Source organism: Amblyraja radiata, chromosome 10 (assembly GCF_010909765.2).
Source record: "Amblyraja radiata isolate CabotCenter1 chromosome 10, sAmbRad1.1.pri, whole genome shotgun sequence".
NCBI lineage: Eukaryota > Metazoa > Chordata > Chondrichthyes > Rajiformes > Rajidae > Amblyraja > Amblyraja radiata.
In genome coordinates this window covers 40102815-40124882 of record NC_045965.1, presented here as the reverse complement: position 1 = coordinate 40124882, position 22068 = coordinate 40102815, and the positions used below count along the sequence as shown (strand labels likewise).

Below are 22068 nucleotides of genomic sequence, written 5' to 3'. Positions count from 1 at the left end.
AACTGTGATGGGTAGAGACCAGGAGAGATTGAATGGCGCATATAATGCTGGTGCAGGCTGACAGAGGGCAAGGTAAAGATCTTCTTCTTATCGAGTCCACACACAATATTAGAAGTTGTTCAGCCAGAGCTGAACACACGTCTCGGCATCTGCACAATGGTGTCCGTCTTGCGCTTCTTGTGCTTCTTGTACGTGGTGGTGGAAAGATTGGTGGGAATAGGGCCGCGACGTGAACGCTCTTTCCTTGACCCCAAGGTAAAGATAAGAGATGTACATTAGAGGAGCTAGATGAAAAATGAAGAGAGAAGAAAAAAATACCCAAATATTGATTGATTGAAAGAGGTAAAATGGAAACAGGTCCTTTGACCCTCTAAGTCCATGCCAACCAGCGATCATTACTGGTTCTATGTTATCCCAACTTTGCATTCACTCCCTACACACTAGGGGCAATTTATGAGGCCAAATTAATCTGCAAACCCACATGTCTTTGGGAAGTGGTTAGAAACCAAAGCACCCAGAGAAAACCAACACATTCACAGGGAGAACATGCAAACTCCACACAGACAGTATCCGAGGACAGGTTCGAACCAGAGTCTCTGGTGCTGTGAAGCAGCAGCTCTACCAGCTATGCCAATGTGAGATGCAGGGATGATTACATGAGATTGCTGAACTTAATGTTGATTCTATTATATTTCAAGTTGGAAGGTGAAGTGCTGATCCTTGAAAATTTGTTCAGCCTCTATGGAACTACATAGAAGATCAAAGACACAAGGTTAGAGTGGAAGTACACATTTTTCCTGCACATTTCTCCAACCATGGCCCTCTCTCTCTCAACTTGAAAATCCCTAATAATACACAAGGCTTGTGCTACAGAGCTTGTCATACCCATGTCCTGTACAGCTACAACACTGGCATCTTTCCGACATGGTGGATAATTGCCCATATTGTCCTGTTCACAAGAAGCAGGACAAATCAAACCCAGCCATTCACCACCCCAATAGTCTACTTTTGGTCATCAGCAAAGTGATGGTGCTACCAAAAAGCACCTCCTCAGTACCAACCTGGTTAGAGGAACTCATTTCGGGTTCCACCAAAGTCTCCAAGTTCCTGACCTCATTACCACATTAATCCAAACATGAAAAGAGCTGAACTTCAGAGGTGAAGTAACAGTAACTGTCCCAGATAACAAGGCAGCGTTAGATAGAGTATGGCATCAAGGACCCCAGGCAAACTGGAGCATAAGAGATTCAGGAGGAAAAAACTTCTGCTGGTTGGAATCATACCGAATACAGGCTGTGGTATTTGGAGTCAATTATCTCAGCCAAAGGACATCTCTGCAAACATTTCTCAGAATAGTGACCTAGGCCCAATCACCTTCAGCTGCTCCATCTATTACCTTCCTTCAACTGTAAGGAAGGAGGGGTTTTCATTGATGATTGCACAAAGTTTGGCATCATCCATGAATCCTCAGTTAATGAAGCAGCCCACTTCCCCATGCAAAAGACTTGGACGACATCCAGATCCGGGCTGATAGATGGCAAGTAACATTTGTGCTACACAAGCAATAGGCAATGACAATATTCAACAACAAAAAAATTACCTATCATCCCCTTTGCATTCCATGGCATTATCATCACTGAATCTCCCCACCATTGATATCCAAGGTTTTATCATTGCCCAAAAACTGAACTGGTGTAGCCACATACACAATGTAGTTATTAGAGCAATTCAGAGGTTAGAAATCCTGTGGCGAGTAACTCACCTCCAGCTCCCCAAAGCCTTGCACTATCTGCAAGGCTCAAGTCAGGAGTGTGAGGAATACGCCCATTTGCCTCAAAGAAAGGTAACTTTGGGGGTATGAGACGTGAATTGGCCAAGATAGACTGGCGATTGATTCTTAATGGGTTGACGGTGGATATGCAATGGAAGGCATTTAAAGACTGCATGGATGAACTACAACAATTGTTCATCCCAGTTTGGCAAAAAAATAAATCAGGGAAGGTAGTGCATCCGTGGATAACAAGGGAAATCAGGGATAATATCAAAACAAAAGATGAAGCGTACAAATTAGCCAGAAAAAGCAGCCTACCAGAGGACTGGGAGAAATTCAGAGACCAGCAGAGGAGGACAAAGGGCTTAATTAGGAAAGGGAAAATAGATTATGAAAGAAAACTGGCAGGGAACATAAAAACTGACTGCAAAAGCTTTTATAGATATGTGAAGAGAAAAAGATTAGTTAAAACAAATGTAGGTCCCTTGCAGTCAGAAACGTGTGAATTGATCATGGGGAACAAGGACATGGCAGACCAATTGAATAACTACTTTGGTTCTGTCTTCACTAAGGAAGACATAAATAATCTGCCGGAAATAGCAGGGGACCGGGGGTCAAATGAGATGGAGGAACTGAGTGAAATCCAGGTTAGCCGGGAAATGGTGTTAGGTAAATTGAATGGATTAAAGGCCAATAAATCCCCAGGGCCAGATAGGCTGCATCACAGAGTACTTAAGGAAGTAGCCCCAGAAATAGTGGATCCATTAGTGATAATTTTTCAAAACTCTTTAGATTCTGGAGTAGTTCCTGAGGATTGGAGGGTAGCTAATGTAACACCACTTTTTAAAAAGGGAGGGAGAGAGAAAACGGGGAATTACAGACCAGTTAGTCTAACATCGGTAGTGGGGAAACTGCTAGAGTCAGTTATTAAAGATGGGATAGCAGCACATTTGGAAAGTGTTGAAATCATTGGACAAAGTCAGCATGGATTTATGAAGGGTAAATCATGTCTGACGAATCTTATAGAATTTTTCGAGGATGTAACTAGTAGAGTGGATAAGGGAGAACCAGTGGATGTGTTATATCTGGACTTTCAGAAGGCTTTCGACAGGGTCCCACATAAGAAATTAGTATACAAACTTAAAGCACACGGTATTGGGGGTTCAGTATTGATGTGGATAGAGAACTGGCTGGCAGACAGGAAGCAAAGAGTAGGAGTAAATGGGTCCTTTTCACAATGGCAGGCAGTGACTAGTGGGGTACTGCAAGGCTCAGTTCTGGGACCCCAGCTATTTACGATATATATTAATGATTTGGACGAGGGAATTGAATGCAACATCTCCAAGTTTGCGGATGACACGAAGCTGGGGGGCAGTGTTAGCTGTGAGGAGGATGCTAGGAGGCTGCAAGGTGACTTGGATAGGCTGGGTGAGTGGGCAAATGCATGGCAGATGCAGTATAATGTGGATAAATGTGAGGTTATCCACTTTGTTGGCAAAAACAGGAAAGTAGATTATTATCTGAATGGTGGCCGATTAGGAAAGGGGGAGATGCAACGAGACCTGGGTGTCATGGTACACCAGTCACTAAAAGTAGGCATGCAGGTGCAGCAGGCAGTGAAGAAGGCGAATGGTATGTTAGCATTCATAGCAAAAGGATTTGAGTATAGGAGCAGGGAGGTTCTACTGCAGTTGTACAGGGTCTTGGTGAGACCACACCTGGAGTATTGCGTACAGTTTTGGTCTCCTAATCTGAGGAAAGACATTCTTGCCATAGAGGGAGTACAGAGAAGGTTCACCAGACTGATTCCTGGGATGTCAGGACTTTCATATGAAGAAAGACTGGATAGACTCGGTTTGTACTCGTTAGAATTTAGAAGATTGAGGGGGGATCTTATAGAAACTTACAAAATTCTTAAGGGGTTGGACAGGCTAGATGCAGGAAGATGCAGGAAGATTGTTCCCGATGTTGGGGACGTCCAGAACAAGGGGTCACAGTTTAAGGATAAGGGGGAAATCTTTTGGGACCAAGATGAGGAAAACCTTTTTCACACAGAGAGTGGTGAATCGCTGGAATTCTCTCCCGCAGAAGGTAGTTGAGGCCAGTTCATTGGCTATATTTAAGAGGGAGTTAGATGTGGCCATTGTGGCTAAAGGGATCAGGGGGTATGGAGAGAAGGCAGGTACAGGATACTGAGTTGGATGATCAGCCATGATCATATTGAATGGCGGTGCAGGCTCGAAGGGCCGAATGGCCTACTCCTGCACCTATTTTCTATGTTTCTATGTTTCTATGCCTGGATGATAACATAACTCAGGAAGCAGCCTGTTTAATTCCACGCTGTATCTCTAAGCTAAACTAAACTCACCAAGACTTCTTAGAGAGCACCTTCCAACCCTACAACTTCTACCAACTCGAAGGACAAGGCAAGAAAAGCATGGAAATAACATCACGTGGAAATTGTCCTCCAACACACAACATCCTAATTTGGAAATAAATCAGTGTTCTTTCATCGTCACTGGACACTCTCTCCCTAACAACATTGTGTGTATTCCTACATCTCAAGGACTGCAGAGGTTTAAGAATGCTGCTCAACACCACTTTCTCAAGTGGGAGCTAGCAAGGTGCAATTAAATGATTGCTCTTCCTGCAAACCCACATCCCTTGATTAAATCATTTTTTTCAAATTTGCTAAGGTCCCTCATGATAAATTGGTCCAGAAGATTAAGTCACATGGGATCCACATTGATTAGCGGTTTGATTTCAAAATTGACTTAGTCGTAGAAGACAAAGGGTGGTGGTGGAGGGGTGTTATTCTAAGTAGAGGTCTGTGAACAGTGCTGTTCCACAAGGATCAATACAGGTTACATATTGTTACATATATTAATGATTTGGATGAAAATGTTGGCAGTCCAATCCATAAGTTAGCAAATTACATGAAAATTAGTTGAGTTGTATATAGTGAGGAAGGTATTAAGGAACAGGGGGATATAGATCAGATGGAAATCTGAGTTGAGAAAAGGCAGATGGAATTCTGCCATCTTCATCCGACTTGAATAAGGACACATGTGAGGTGCTATATTTTGGGCATCAAATACAAGAATGAAGAATACAGTAAATGACAAGACTTTTAGGAGCATTAATGTACAGAGGGATCTTGGGGTGCAAGTCCATAGCTTCCTTAAAGTGGCCATACAAATGGATATAGTGGTAAAAGTGGTGTATTGTGTGTCTACCTTCACTGATCAGGCCATCAAGTATAAACATTGACAAGTCATGTTGCAGCTTTATAAAACTTTGGTTTAGCCATATTTGGAGCACTCGGTGCAGTTTTGGTCAACTCGCTATAGAAAGAATGTGGAAATTTTGGAAGTACAAAAGAGTTCACTGAGGTGTTACCTGTATTGGAACGTACTAACATTAAGAATGGGAAAATTTGATGCATTTTCTCTGGAGAGTTAGAGGCTGAGAGGCAACCTGTTGGAGATATATAAAGTTACTAGACTAAGTGGGACCCGTTGGGTCCCATGTTCACACGGGAGGGCTGGTCCCCCGACGCAATATTCCACCTCTCCACCAATTCCAATATTGGTGGCCAGTGGGGGGGGGGAGCTTTCAGGAGCGCTGGTATGGGTGTTGTTGGCTGCAGTGACTACTGGTCTCCAGAGGGCTAGTGTGAACATTGTGGGCCAAATGGATTCTTGGGGTGGCAGCTCAGTCCCTCAAGCCTGATGTGCTGGCAGCTCACTCACGGTTGGTGGGCTGGCAGTTGACTCACGGCTATTCCTTCAAATTCCATTTCAAGCAGAGTGCTAGGAACCAAATTCAAATGCATTTTCCTACCATTTCAAGCAGGGTCCAAGGCCACCAAATTCAAGTGCAGTTTCTTACCTCTTCGAGCAGGGTGCAAGGCCACAAAATTCAAGTGCAGTTTCATACCACTTCAAGCAGGGTGCAAGGCCACCAAATTCAGGTTCAGTTTCCTACCACTTCAAGCAGGGTGCAAGGCCACCAAATTCAAGTGCTGTTTCATACCATTTCAAGGATGATGCAAGGCCACCAAATTCAAATGCAGTTTCATACCATTTCATGCAGGGCGCAACAACACCACATTCAAATGCAGTTTCATAACATTTCGTGCAAGGCCACCACATTCAAATGCAGTTTCATACTATTCAAGCAGGGTGAAACAACCATAAAAACCGCCATAAAACCACACAGTAGACATTCAGTGTGTTCAGTTGATTCACAGCTCAGACAGAGTCGTGACCTCTCCCTCCCCCCATCATGCAGAGACTAAACCACACCCACACTTCCGGGTTTTATAATCCCTCCCCCTCCCACCGAAAAAGGAGTGGCCTTCATGGCGTGATTGACAGGAGAGAGATCCTCAACATTTTTTAAACATTAATAACACTTTTGTTTTTCATTGACGGGAAGAATCCTCTGCACCTGATGAGAGGAGGGGAACTGAGTAAGATGGCAATTTGTTTAAAAACATTAATATCTCTCTGATTTTTCATCGGTGGGAAAAATCCTCTGGTCCCGGAAGGTGGAGGGGGGCTCTGAGCGAGGTGGCCAAAAATGACGGCCGTAGGTGGCGGCGTTCTCTCGGAAATCGCAGCACAGTGGGCCAAAAGCGGTCAAGATCAGACATTCAGTAATATAGATGAGATGAGTAGATAATCAGAGTCCTTTGCCCAGGGTAGAAAAGTCAAATAATAGAGGGCATAGGTTTAAAGTGAGAGGGGGAAAGGGTAAAAGGTGATTTGCAAAGCAATTTTTTTAAGTGTGATAGATGCCTGTATCCCATGTCAGGGGGAATGGTAGAAGTTGAAACATAAACAACATTTAAGAGGTATTTTGGCACACACGTGAACAGGCAAGAATTAGAAGGATATGGACCATACGCAGGCAGATGGGATTAGTTTAATCTGATGTCATGGTCAATACTGTTCCATATTCTATGTAGCATCTATTTCCACATTGTAGAGCAACACGTGATATAATTTTAAAAAGAAAAGCTCTCAAAATGCAAAATAATAATCTGATAATACATAAAACACAATCTATTTGAGCTCACAGAATAATAGTCTGGGCTAAACTCCTTGACTGGACCATGGTGGTGAAAATTCAAGTTGTATAAGCCATGGAATGAACCAAAAGGCATAGGAGCAGAATTAGGCCATTCAGCCCATCGAGTTTGCTCCACCATTCGATCATGGCTCTCAACCCAATTCTCCCGTGTTCTCCCCATTACCTTTGACGCCCTATCTAATCAAGGAATTATTCAGAGTATTCAAAGTAACACATTTGTGTTTCTTAAAAAGTCATATTTGGATATATATGTCTGGGTTATTGCAATTCTCCAAATGCTACTGTGAATGTAAATCTTGAATAAACGCTGTAAGATTGTTCTGTGAAGGTAAAATGGTTGGCCAGGTTGACTGGACTAAAACATAAAATGGCTGCTGACCAAAGTTGCTGAAAATGTAGCTGCAGGTTTTAGGAAGTTGTAGTCAGGAGAAATACACATTGTCTTGCAGTTACTGAATATTCACGACTATGGTACCCGCACCCGTCTGACTGAGATGGCTGGCTCTCAGAAGTCTGAGGAATATACAAACCGCCGCGCCTGGAAGGCTGAGGAATGTACCTGTCTGAGCTCTAGTATTGTTCCACTAAATAACATCTCCTTATATGTACGTACCTGTTATCCTGACCATTGCGTACGTGTCTGTTGCTTGATTGGGGAATGTGGGAGGTGATTAAAGTATATAAGACATTACGAATAAGGCCAGAGAGTTTGACTCTTTGCTAGGTTGTTAACCTGTGTAAAGACTCCTGCTGAATAAACGTACGTTTAAAGCAACCCCGGTGTCCGGTCGATTATTGTCGAAACAACCGATGTAAGAGAAAAACGGGACTCACACTACCATCTAACGCACAATCCAAGAATGTGAAGGAATACCTCCCACCTGCCTGGATGAGTGCTGTATTCAAGAACCTCGACAATAACTGTGTCAAAGCACCCCAGTTAAAAGGCACCAATGAGCAATTTTAAAATTAAAACAAATATCCAAAATATTCCTTGCTATTTTTGGCAAATTGATCTGGTGGCATTTCATAAATAAAATTTAAAATGGATTAATCACCAATAATCATCACTTTTAATGACTGAAGATGGGTCCCGACCAAAAACAATGACTATCTGTGTTTTCCAGAGATGCTGCCTGACCCACTGAGTAAATGCAGCACTTTGTCTCACTTTTAAATCACCCACATTCACCACCAAGTTCAGATAATCATATTATAAATGTTAAAATTACTCTGTGAAAAACTACAAAGCGGTTATATTCTAAACAAATTTAACGTGTTTAGTAATACATTTTTGTGTTAAATACTACAATGTAATTTTATAGTTAATACTTCAAGACACACAAACAATCCAATTAGCAGCAAAACAAAGGTTTGATCTGACTGCATCCGTGCACAAGCATTCAACATATTGCCTAATAATCATATAGTGCTGTTGTCATGAAACTCTTGTCATTAAAAATAATAGCATGCAAAGATTAAATTGTTCTAGTGAATAGTCACTGACCCAAATCTTAACTCTGCTCCTCTGTTCATGTGTGTTGCATGAGTTCTTGGTTACATTTCCAATTTCTAACATACAGAGTGTTTTCCTTTTGACACCTCCATTTTCTATTCTTTTCAATAGAATGAGCAAAAAGTCATGGCTCCAGTTATTTATTTTCCCTCAGAGAGATTGTGAGTAAAACACTCCTAAAATGAATATGTATAATTGTATTTTCTTCTCTGTTAATTTGAATAAGTTTGTAGAATTGTGAATTTTCACCACCATAATCCATTCAAGTAGTTCAGCCCACAATATAAATCATCAAATGGCTTGAATTATCATACGCAATATTGTGCAATATTATCAGAAGAGTTTTTCTTAAACACAATAGTATGTTTTACTCCTTCCTTCCATTCGAAGATATTTGCACTCTGTAGTTTTCCATGGGCACAAGTCAATATTTCATGGGGAGAGCCAATATTCCTACCCAAGTCTTCACAATATTATAAGGCTATTCTCTGCATGGTTCACCACAGGTTAACTAATACTGACTAGAAACAGCATTCTTGCAGCATGGATCCCTGCTGAGGGACTAGAAATCTTACTGTGTCTCCTCCAAAATTTATGAGTTTTTTGCCAACAAGGTAATCGCTCTCAGCACGTTCAAATACTTGGCTTCATATCCAGTAATTGCTCATCCATCCAATAATGCAGCCTGGGACCTCATTTAACGTCATCCAAAGGTGACGCCCAACAGTGTAGCACACCTATGGTAAAGCCCTAGAATATCAGTTTCGATCTGTGTGTTTCCACCGTTGGGGCGAGACTTAAACCCGCAAATATTTGATTCAGGAGTTGGTCTAGTCTATATACTATTTAAAGTCTCATCTTGTTTCTGTGTGTGTGTGTGTGTGTGTGTGTGTGTGTGCGTGTGTGCGCGTGTGCGCGTGTGTGTGTGTGTGTACATGTTATTGTATCTTCGCCAAAATGGTACACAGTAGTGCTGAAATTTTTGCAGAACCTTACTCAGATTTTTCCCCTCGGTCTTGTCAAGTTTCCTTCAGATTTGATGTTATATTTCAAAAGTTATTGATGTTTAAAGTTTAAAAAAAGCCAATTTTGAAAATCTTCTTCTTCTTGCATATGGCGTGCACAGCCTAAAGTTGTAGGACAACTTGTTCTATTTGATCTTATTTGATTGTGCATGGCGGTTTGATTGCATTCGTCAAAACAGGGTGGAAGGTTGCAATCTTCCACCCCAACTTTGAAAATAATAACTGCCTTTGAGAGGGAGACTCTTCCGGTAGCGCTGACATTTTTGAAGAACCTTACTCAGATTTTTCCCGTCATCGGACTTGTCAAGTTTCCTTCAGATTTGATGTTATATTTCACAAGTAATTCGATATTTAAAGATTTAAAAAGAAAACTTTGAAAAATAAAACTGCCACCCTCGCCACGCCCCCGGAACACGAGCCTGGCTCCGTCGAGACCCAGGCCCGTGAGTGCTTCGGCCGCCTACAGCCAGGGATGGGCCGAGTACGAGAACCAGGCCGAGTTCCAGGCCCTGGCGCTGCCCTACGACCTGGGTAGGTGGAGGGCAGGGAATGGGAGTGAGGGGAGGAGGATGCGGAAAATGGGGAGGAGGGAGATGGGGGGGCAGCGCCGAGCCCCACGGTCTACCCGCTGGCGGACACCGCGGGTCCCGCGCTCCAGCGGCTCCTGCCCGCAGGCGCGGATACCGGGAGCAGCCCTAACACCCCGCAGCGTTACACGGTGAGAGGAAGCGGTGCAGCCCGGCCCACAGCTTGGGGGGGGGGGGGCGAAGAGACAGGGGGAGAAGGGAGACAGGGATGATGGAGGGAGGGGGGAGAGAGGGATGAGGAGGGAGGCAGGGATGGAGGGAGAAGGGAGAGGGATGAGGGGGTGGGAGGGAGAGAGGGATGAGGGATGGAGGGGGGGAGAGATATGGAGGAGGGAGGGGGAAGAGAGGGAGGGAGAGGGGTAGAGGGGTGGTGGAGTGCAGGATGGTAGGGAGGGGGGTAGAAGGGGTCTGGCGTGATGGGCAAGGTGGGATAGCGGGGGGAGTAGAGGGAGAAGGGGACATTGAGGGGTGAATTTGATGGAAGGAGAATAGGCGTGAGTGGTGGAATATTGCGTTGGGGGAATGGGTTGCGTTGGGGGAACGGGTTGCTTTGGGGGAACGGGTTGCTTTGGGGGAACGGTTGAGTGGTGGAATATTGCGTTGAGGAACAGGTTGCGGTGGGGGACCGGGCATCCCCTGTGACAGGGACCCAACGTGTCCCACTTAGTCTGGTATATAACTAAAACTCTGATCTTGTTATCTTCCGTTTTGCGTGGTTTTTCTATCTGCGCAAAAACGATACACGAGAGTGCTACAGTTTTTTGCCACCTTACTCACCATTCTCATGTGCTGCAAATGCAATATGTTTTGTTCCGATCGATGGTATATTTTAAAACATATTAATGTTTTAAGATGTTTAAACCGCTCATGCGCAGATTGGTCTTCTCTCCCATCAGTCACCGCCATGCAGATTGGTCTCCTCTCCTGTCGGTCACCAATCAGTGCGACGCCCCTTCCTGCGCCATCGCCATAATGATTGGCCGTGTCCGCTGTCAGTCACCAGCGGCGCCCGCCTTGCCCGACAAGGAAAATAATGTTGAAGGAGCGGAGTGAGTAGAGTATGCACCACAAAGTTCTGCCGGGTGGACAGCAGGTGGGGCTGCGTCTGAGGGCGCCAACGATCCGGGACTTGGGCACTGACGATCCGGGCCCTGGGCGCTGTGGCTGGCTCTGAGGCCGCCAGCTGCTGCTGCTGATCAGGCCCTTGCGGCGGGCTGAGGCCGCGCCAAGGATCTGAGGCCTGGGCGCTGAGCCTGGCTCTGAGGCCGACGGCTGCAACCTCGAGATCCTGGGGAGGTGAGGAGGGAGAGTGGAGGAATTGAGGGAGAGGAGGGGGTAGGGAGGGAGGGGGAAAGTGGGGGAGGTGAGGAGGGAGATTTGGGGAGGAGGGGGAATAGGAGAGGAGGGGGGGATGGGGTTGGGGAGGTAGGGAGTGGGGAATAGAGGGAGAGGAGGGCAGTGGGGGAGGTGAGGAGGGATAGTGGGGGGATAGGGGGAGGTGAGGAGTGGGGGATAGGAGTGGGGTAGGGAGGGGATAGGAGTTAGGAAGGGAGGGAGGGAGGGAGAGAGGGAGGGACTGAGGGTAGGGGTAAGGAGAGGGAAGGAGAGGTGAGGGAGGGATTGAGGAGGGAGGAGAGGGGAGAGGGGAGAGGGGAAAGATCCTGGGGAGGTGAGGTGGGAGATTGGGGGGATTGAGGACGAGGAGGGGGAATAGAGGGACGGGGGGGAAGGTGGGGGAGGTGAGGAGGGAGAGTGGGGGAGGAGGAGGAATAGAGGGAGAGGAGGGGGGGAGTGGGTGAGGTAGGGAGTGGGGAATAGAGGGAGAGGAGGGCAGTGGGGGAGGTGAGGATGGATAGTTGGGGGGAGAGGGGAGGTGAGGAGTGGGGGTGGTGGAGGATAGAGGGATAAGAGGGGGATTGGGAGGGGAGAGTTATGGAAGGACGGAGGGAGGGAGTTACTGAGGGTAGGGGAAATGAGAGGGAGGAAGGGAGGGAGGGAGAGGTGAGGGAGGGATTGGGGAGGGGAGGAGGAGAGGGGAAAGAAGAGGGAGAGTGAAGAGGAGGGGGAGGGTGTGTTGGGGGATGAGGAGAAATGAGCCGCGCCTGCGCAGTTGGGGGTTATGGGTGAGTGGTGGAAAATTGCGTTGGGGAACGGGTTGCGTTGGGGGAAGTGGTGGAATATTGCGTTGGGGGAGCTGTCTAGTGTTGTATTAAATTTTAGTGTTTAGCAGTAGCAGAAAATTTAACAACAATGCTAATGTTGCAGTGATAATCAGATTTGCATGACAAAGATGTAAAAATAAATAGTTTGCACCTGGAAACAGAAGAGTTTACATAAATTCATGTCATAGGAACAGAATTAGGCCATTTGACCTCTCATCTCTCCATCGTTTAATCGTGGCTAATCTATCTTTCCCTCTCAACACCATTCTCCTGCCTTCTCCCTGTAATCTTTGACACTCTTAAAGGCCTGTCCCACTTGGCCGTCATTTACGCGACAGACCGGTAGTGACTGATGGCACAACGGTCGTGCATGTCATCATGCGTCCGCACAGCAGTCTGGAGCGCGTGACGCCATTTGAAGATAGACACAAAATGCTGGAGTAACTCAGCGGGACCGGCAGCATCTCTGGAGGGAAGCAATGGGTGACGTTTCGGGTCGAGACCCTTTTTCAGACTGAAGAAGAGTCTCAACCCGAAACATCATCCATTCCTTCCGTCACCCTTTGCTTCTCTCCAGAGATGCTGCCGGCCCGCTGAGTTACTCCAGCATTTTGGGTCTATCTCGAATCGTCTTGGCCCCGCTCTGGGAGTAGGAGTGGGGGCGGATCCGGATCCGCAACAGCCGTGTGCCCCAGGCCAAGCTCGACAATCGTTTGCCTGCTTCTGCTGCTGTTGGAGGTGAGACGTTACGCCGTGCCAGGGTCTTGGGCCTGTCCCACTTTGGCCATCAGTTACGCGACAGGCCGGAGGCGCGCAAAGATTTTGTGCAGGCCGAAGTCCACATTCCTCCACACCACTCCATGCGCCCGTCCCGCGCTACCCACGTGCTACCTATGCGCTACCCACATGTTAGCAGGCCGCGTAAATGGTGCGTGAATGACGGCCAAGTGGGACAGGCCCTTTACTAATCAAGAACTTGTCAATCTCTTTCTCCAGCATTTTGTGTTCTAAAATTTGCAGCATCTGCCATCTTTGATGTCTCCTTTTTCTCTTCTGACTGCCTCTAGTCATCATGCACCTGTGTCTGCCATTCCACTCCATCCTCTGCCTTCCTGGCCCTCTTTGCCTGTCATCCTTCACCCCTCCTCCATCCACCAATCACTTCTCACTTTTGTCTCACCATTTCCTCTCCTCTCTTTATACTGGCAATCTTCCTCTACTCTCAGTTTTAATGCAGATTTTGGACCCAAAACATTGACTATTCCCTTTCAAATCTAAATGCTGCTCAACCCGCTGAGTTCCTCCAGCAGATTGTAGATGCTCCAGATTCCAGTGGTCTTGTATCTCTATTGACATCTAGAGCTGTCCGTCTTACTATCAATCACACCAGCATTTTGTTATTGTGACCTGCAAATTTCTTTATCTGACCTAAATTTTAATTTTAAAGAATTAAATTTATATTTTAAGAATCAACTCCTTTGGACACTTTCCACTAGCCTTCAAGTTTTCAATTCACTAAAATACTCATCAACCATTATTGCTTCTTGAACTAATTTTGGATCTAATTTGTCACTCCTGCCTGAATCTAATAAACTTTTACTATTCTGACCACCTACAATGTGGATCCTCATCAAAAGCCTTGTTAAAATCTATATAAATACATAAAATGTGCTGAACTGTCTTTCTTTGTAGCCTTTTGGAACGTAGTACATTCATCATCTTCAGTCCTTTCGCTTTATTTTTAGAGATACAACATGAAAACAGGCCATTCGACCCTCTGAGTAGATACCAACCATCGATCACCCGTTCACACTAGTTCCATGTCAACCCACTTTCTCATCCACTCCCGACACATTAGGAGAAATCTTAAGAGGCCGATTAACCAACAAACCCGCATATCCTTAGGATGTGGGGGGGAAACTGGAGCACGTGGAGGAAGCTCATGTGGTCACAGGGAGAACATGCAGACTCCACACATGCAGCACTCAAGGTCAAGATTGAACCCGGTTCAACCAGTTGCACCTCTGGCAGTGTCAGGGTAAGATGGAAAGAATAAATTAAGTCAATCTACAATCTTTACCCCCATGTCCGCTGCATCATATCTGGACCAAGTGACTCTTGAACAAGTTAAATTCTTGCAATTTTAAATATTCGTGTAAAGAAATAAAATACATATCCATAAAATGAATATATTAATAATCATATAAACTTTACTAAACAGTAAATACTCATTTGGGCCTATTATAACTAAGTATCAGATTTTCAAATATCTTATACCAGTTACTTTGCAAATCACCAAAATTCACGATTGCTTAGTTTGCAGCTACTTTAGCCAAGACCGCAACAAATTGCAGTGTTGTGGTTGTAACCCTGTCCGTTATACAAACCTACACTTCACACTGCCTTGGAAAAGCAGCCACCATAATCCAGGACACTTACACCTTCCCTCTTCTCCTCTCCCCTTTGGGCAGAAATGCAAAAGCTTGAAAGCACATATCATCACATACAGGAACAGCTTCTTCCCTGCAGTTATCAGACTACTGAACATATCTTCCCATAAACTTTAGGTGATATCCCAATCTCCCAACCTGCTTCATTGCGGCCATTTCACTTTTTTAAATCTGCACTTTCTCTGTAACTGTAACACTACAATGCTGTAAAACTATATTGCACTCCAATAGTTTTCTCTTTGCACTACCTGTTAAACTTGTTTATGGCTTGGTTGTTTCTCTCTGTATTTCTGTACACATGACAATACTAAGTCAATGTATCAATTCAAGTAGCCAGGAACAAGGCCCATCGGATCAACTGTCATTCCCACTGGACTATCCTGGAGGTTGAAGTGATTGAAGAGGTATTGTAAGTGCTCAAAAAACAATTTCTAGATATATTGTAATAGCGGAAACTGTGCAGTTTGTGAAAGTCTTCAGGTGAGTAGGATCACAAACTGCAAATGCAGGATTTTTAGGTTAAACTATTAATGTGGAAATATCACATAGTTCCTGTCAATTTAAATTACATCATAGTAATTTTGTTATCACAACTACCTCGAAATTTAGAACAATGGTTAATGCAATTTGTTATTAGCAACGGTGTTGGATGTAGCTTTGGCCAGGAACAAGGCCCATCGGATCAACTGTCATTCCCACTGGACTATCCTGGAGGTTGAAGTGATTGAAGAGGTATTGTAAGTGCTCAAAAAACAATTTCCAGCTCCTGCTCACTGAGTTATACTACCAATCAAAATCAGGCAGGAATAAAGAGAAAAGTTCAAGTTATGATGATAATGTTGTCCTTGACATTCTCCATCAAGCATTTTCTCTAGATTTTGTTAAATCTCTTCACATTCTTGCCTACCAAGATCAAATCTTAACTGTCATTCCCTTTCCAGTAGGAATAAAGGCGTAGATTATTGTCTAAATGGGGAGAGAATCCAGAAATCGCGGGTGCAAAAGGACTTGGGAGCGCCTGTGCAGGATTCCCAAAATGTTAATCTGTAAATTGAATCAGTAGTAAAGAAAGCAAACGCAATGCTAGCATTTATTTTGAGAGGGCTTGTATACAGAAACAGGCATGTAATGCTGAGTTTCTATAAGGTGCTGGTCAGGCAGCATTTGGAATATTGTGAGCAATTTTGGGCACCATATCTGAGGAAAGATGTGCTGGCTATGGAGAGGGTCCAGTGGAGGGTTACAAGAATGATCCCAGGAATGAGTAGGTTAACATATGATGAGCGTTTGACGTCACTGTGCCTGTACTCGCTAAAGTTTAGAAGAATGAGGGGGGACCTCATTGAAGGCTTGGATAAATTAGATGTGGAGAGGATATTTCCACTAGTGGGAGAGTCTAGAACTAGAGGTCATAGCCTCAGAGTTAAAGGACGTTCTTTTAGGAAGGCGATGAGGAGGAATTTAATTTGTCAGAGAATGGTGAATCAGTTATTTGCCACAGAAGGCAGTGGAGGCAAAATCAATGGATATATAGATAGATTTATAGATAGATTCTTGATTAGTATGGGTGTCAGAGGTTATGGGGAGAAGGCAGGAGAATGGGGTTAGGAGGGAGAGATGGATCAGCCATGCTTGAATGGTGTAGACTTGATGGACTGAATTGCCTATTTCTACTCCTATCTCTAATGATCTTGTGAAAAAAATGGATGTGTACAAGAATATTGACAGAAACGGAAAATTGAAACACAGACTAAAAAAAATACCTTTATCTATTACAGCCTGAAGTAAATTTGAAACAGTATTACAGAACACAGAATATGGGATTGTTCCATTATCTAAACTTTAAATCATGGCAAACCCCTAATATGTGTACATTGAACTAAAGCAACATATTTATTGAATATTTATCTATGGTTATTAAAACAGGGGAAATTAAATGCATTAATCTCAAAATATAGTAAAATAATTCCCCTAGTATTAAAGGTTGTAAATAATAGTGAAAAGTCACATCTATCTGTTACAATATGGAAGGAAATTTACATGAACTAAGAACTATTTACTTATATTGATGCCATAGAGAGAATTTGCATCATTTACATATTACAACAAGATTCAATACAATCCATCAGTGGTTATAAAATTGCAAGTTTATTCTTATTACAACGGGGAGAAGTATTCACTTTATTAATTGTATAACAACATAGACAGTGAATAGGTTGCTTGTCACACCGTTCCACAGCACTAAATCTTTGAACATAGCTCTCATAAGCTCATTGTAATGGTTTATTTCGCTTGTTATCCCCAACACCATTGGATGGAAACCCTCTCTGCTTGCTGGTGCTGCTGTTGCAACGTGTTTTATTTTATTTTTAAATTCTCTCCCCCAGGAATCCATTCACTGTTCAAAAATTGACAATAAACAAGCAGGGATTTTTTTTCCTTCCTTTTTAACCCTTGATGAAGAAAAACTAATTAAAAAGCAAAAATTGCAAATGCTGGGAATCTACAATTAAAAATTGAAGGGGAATGTGGTTGCTCTGAGCTGGCAGAAATTCAATAAACTGAAATGGCCTCTTTCTATACGTTACCAATTTTGACAAAAGGTAATTGACCTGAAATATTACCTAGTATTAGCTATTAATTTACTGTTTTTTTATTATTATCTTTCTGTATTGTATTTACGGGCCTATTAAGTCACTGATTTGTCAAATATGTTTAATTGTTATGTATACTCATTCCATTGTTGATATGTTGCTTTGTTGTTGTTGTTCGTCCTTCATAGTCGAAGAAGACCACGACTTCAGTGCTTTTGTTTGTGGGTCCAGAGGTGACTGGTGAGACGAAGCCGGGCCCAGAAGGCTCGCCCGCATATGGGACACAGTTGGATGCAAAGATACTAGAGGTATCTCCTCTATAATCTTTGGTTGGGTGGGTGCTGCACTAGAAGTTGAAGTGGCTCGAGCCTTGCACGTGGCGCATTTCCTCTGAGATTCTGCAGTGCGCTTATTCTCAGCTACATGCGCTCCTGTGGTGATCTTGCTTTGCCCAATTGGGCGGTACGGGTCCTGAAGTCATGACTTGCGCTTGACTTGGATTAAAATGAGGGAGAGTTGCGCAAATTGTCAGCCTCACTCTCTCGTCCCGGCCTATCTGGATCCAGTGGCGATAGGTCAGGATGCAGTGGATGGCCACCAGTGTTCTACATGAACATTGTGCTCTAATTGCGCTCCACGACGCTTTGCTGGGTCCACCTTCCTACCCGTTGGACCGCCAAATGGTGGTCTCCTCCGGGTATTCCGCCGGATCCAGTCTTCACTTTTCCTGAAAAAGGTAATAGCCACAAGGCAGTGGAGGTTTGCATTTGGTGTTTTCCTTCACCCCTCCAGGGTGCTATATGGAGGACGCCTGTGCATAACTTTGGTTAACGTGGGGAGACTGGTGCACAGGCAGCCACCCCATGGTCCTTGACAGATCTGGGTCAGGATCCGGTGGCATGGAGTCCAAGGTGACCGGAGATCCTTTTCTGTTGCAGCCTTCATCCGCCTTCCCAGCCGTTGTGACACTCTACTAAGGTCAGCCATCATCCTCCGCCTGTTCCATCGTTGAGGTCTTGGTCGGATTGCTCTTGTCAGAGTCCTCCCCCTCGACCTTACCAGAAGCATACCATGGGTGGCCCTACCAGGAGCATAGCTCCAGACGGCATCGCTCCCAGGATCTCAGGTCCACACAAGCTTCTCCACCACGCCAAGGTGACAATCCACGGAGAAGTATACATGACAATTAAACACACTTGACTCTCTTTAAATATTATTCTGTTTTGCTCACTCCACAAATGCTGACTGATCCGTGAGAATATCCAGCAATTTCTGTTTTTAGGCTCAGAGTTTAGTTAATTCACCACTCACCATAAACCCCAATCTTCAAACTGCACCAGCAACCCCCACTCCTTCTACCACGGCACAAACCCCCCCCCCCCCCCCCCCCCCCCCCCCCCCCCACACGTACACAGCTGAAGGCCACACATCGATCTGCCTGGTTGTCATGGAATCCATGTCACGGTACTTTCAGACAGATACACCTTACACTAGCACTACAAAATAGGTCAGAACCACCCCTTGAAAATGTTGTGGACTTATAAACATGGTTTGGCTGAAAATATTCTTCCTCATATTTCGTTTATATTTTTCTATTGCTGATCAATGCATATTTAAGTTTTTGGATGTAGTATAAGTACAAAATATGCATTTACATTTATTTGCGCTTGATCACAAGCACTGGGGTGTACATTTATTAAGAGGTTTTACTTTGTACAAGCCTCTAGTTTGTGTTATCACGACATTTTCATTTGAGGACAAATGATTGCAAACAAAACATAAAGCTCTTACTACTCAGTAAAACTATAAAGTGTGTAGGAAGGAACTACAGATGCTGGTTTAAACCGAAGATAGACAAAAGTGCTGGAGTAAACTCCGCGGGACAGGCAAAGGAATGGGTGACGTTTCGGGTCGAGACCCTTCTTCAGACTGAGTCACGGGAAAAGGGAAACGAGAGATATCTATAAACGATGATGTAGAGAGATATAGAACACATTAATGGGTTTAATTTAACAAAGGGTCTTTTTGCTTGCAGTCCACCACGCTTCTATTTAGCAATCCCACTGGATGTGAAAGAGTCAAGGTAAGGTGTGCTTGAAGCAGCTCGAGTTTCCCGTCAGCAGAGGACACAAACGAGTAGCATTTCCACTCAATTAACTGTTAGCTCGTAGGACGTGACACATTACTTACTACCACTTGTTCTGAGGGATTTATACTTAATGCAAACGTGTAGTAAATAATATTAGCCTTGTCAATAATGCCAATCCAGCAGCAGTTTGCTAACAGTGCCTTTGCGTGGACTATTACTGCGTTACCTTAGATGTCTGAATCATTGACCCGACAAGATCCCCTGGAAGATGCCTTTTATTAGACAGTTGCTAACACTCGTATTAATGAGTGGTTTTTCAGAGAACATTGAGACAAATGTCTCCCTGCAGACGATGGAAGGAGAAAAAAGTTGTCTTTACCTTAACCACCACATGTAGTTGTAGGCGTACGGGAAGAAGCTGTTAGGGTCATCACAGCAATATTTGATGTCGTTAAAGCCGCAGCAGTATTTGGCGCCGAGATTGCCTTCGGGTTTGGGACACGTGAAATTAGAAACTAAGATATTTTCGATATTATAATAGCCGCTGCAATCGGCACTCATGGTGACCCCAGGGGGAGGGCGTTTGAGGGCCCCTGGATGGTCCGAGAGGTGCGAATCCGGGACGGATTTAGTCCGAGTAAAGTTGGAGCCGTCCAGGGCAGCTGGCGCCAGGTTCCCGGCCCCTCAAGTAAACCGGCCGGAGGATCTCCCCGGGAACCGGCTAAATATCTGTCTCTGGCTGTAAACCCGCCTCGTCCCGCACTTGCCGGCTCTACAATGTTCTCCTGCCCACGGTCAGATACATTAACCCCATCCAAAGAGCTTCGGATCCCCGCCTCAGTCAGAGCTATTTGTCTGCTGTATTAACTTCCATCGTGGTCCAGAAACCTGTTGCTTTTACTGGACAAACCCGCTGAATGAAAATCAATTCTATTCCTTTCAGCTCACTCGTGGAATAAGTACATCGTGTAGAGGAAATACGTGGTCCTGACCCTTAGTCCACGATTTCCACTGCCCTGTTACTTTCGATCCCTCGGTTCAATTACAAGAGTGTTGCAGTCTGCTGTGTATTATGCTTGATAGAGAACATTGAGTCCACGCTTGATTGTATAACCTCTCACGGCTCTCGGCACTTCTTAGCGGCAGCTCATGCGGCAGTTAGCTCATGAATGTAAACAACATATATGAGCTCCAGCGACTTCTGAGCACAAACGGCACATGATTTTGGGTAGGAAGGAACTACAGATGCTGTTTTTAAACCGAAGATAGACACAAAAAGCTGGAGTAACTCAGCCGGTCAGACTCTGGAGAAAAGGAATCGGTGACGTTTCGGGTCGAAGCCGGTCTAAAGAAGGGTCTCGACCTGAAATGTTACCTATTCCATTTCGCCTGTCTAACCCGCTGAGTTACTCCAGGTTTTTTTTTGTCTACTTATGATTCTGGGTCTCTATAAATCTTTACATCATCTTTACATATAGCAAAGATCAGTGATCAGAAATCAAAATACACATTCGGCCCATTGCCAGCGATGCTGACCCAGCGAATTCTGCAAAGAAAGGAAAAGGCTGATAAAGAGGCAGAGGAAGGAAGCGAGGGATGTAGTCAAGAGGCATCAGCGTGTATCCCACTCTAGATCTGTTTATTAATGTTGGTAATTGTGGGGTGATTGTTCTTCTGAGTGTACAGCCACTCCCATTGTCCCAGCTTTGACTGCACACCTAGTACTATTCCAGACCTTGACTCTGGATGCACACCTGGCCTTGCTCCTGGCCCCTCTGCACTGACCATATATCTGACCCACACATAAAGCCCCATATCTGATCCCCTGGACTTAACCTATTACGTTCAAGTCCACAGGTGCTTATCTAATGCGGTAATCTTTTATGGGGCACTTCATAGAACAACAACATTTGCTACATTCATTGGCTTCCTTGTTATCTAACATGCTAGTTACTTTGTCAAAGAAGTAATCAGTTGGTTGAACACAATTTCTCATCCATAAAATTATACTCACTCAGCTGTATGTATTCTGTTACCATTTCCTTCAATTTCCTAACAAACTGTCCTGAAGTCATTTTCACCCCCAATATTTTCAGTATTTTGCTGTCTTCCTCTCAGCTGGGACTTTGCAAAGTCCAATAACTATATATTTAAGCAATATTATTCTATTAATTGTGATCTTGAGAGTACATTATATTTTCTGTGGTATTCATAACACAACATTGATAAAAAGATCTTTGTTTTGATTGCACCTACCAACATGCATAAGGGGGCACCTTAGCACCTACCAAGCAACTTTACCCTGGGCCAGACTCCCCAAACGCTGTGAAAGGAACTCGGAGCACGGAGAGATGACCTTTGTGTTGGACATGGGGGGCTGGCCGGAGGCCGTGTCGATTGACCGATTGAAGTCGGCACATTTGGACATTGATCAGCTGGTGCTGGTTGCCCAGCCGCGGCCGCAAGGTCGCCCCCCCTTCGCGGCACCCTCCACCTGTGCCTCCGACAGCCCCTCGGTCGGCCGACTTCCGTACGCGGTCTGGTCGGGTTGTACGCCCGCCCGCGCGTTTCGTGCCTCCGATTCTGGGGGGTCCTGTGGCGGCTCCCAAGGGTCGGGCCATTCCCACCTAACAGAACTGTCATATGAGGAAAGATTGAAAAGACTAGGCTTGTATTCACTGGAGTTTAGAAGGATGAGGGGGATCTTATCATATTTTTTACAGTGTACTATGTTTACAGATTCTGTTGTGCTGCTGAAAGTAAGAATTTAATTGTAA

General features: G+C 44.7%; 1 protein-coding gene across 1 annotated transcript in view; it reads right to left on the bottom strand.

Annotated features, from left to right (window-relative positions):
• Positions 1 to 20434, bottom strand: part of shisal2a (shisa like 2A) — a 30696-nt gene extending 10262 nt beyond the window's left edge. The window contains exon 1 of the mRNA XM_033028624.1: positions 19671 to 20434. Coding sequence (XP_032884515.1) covers positions 19671 to 19852 — 182 coding nt within the window. The 5' untranslated portion in view covers positions 19853 to 20434. The remainder of the gene's footprint in view (positions 1 to 19670) is intronic.
• Positions 20435 to 22068: the final 1634 nt, after the last annotated feature.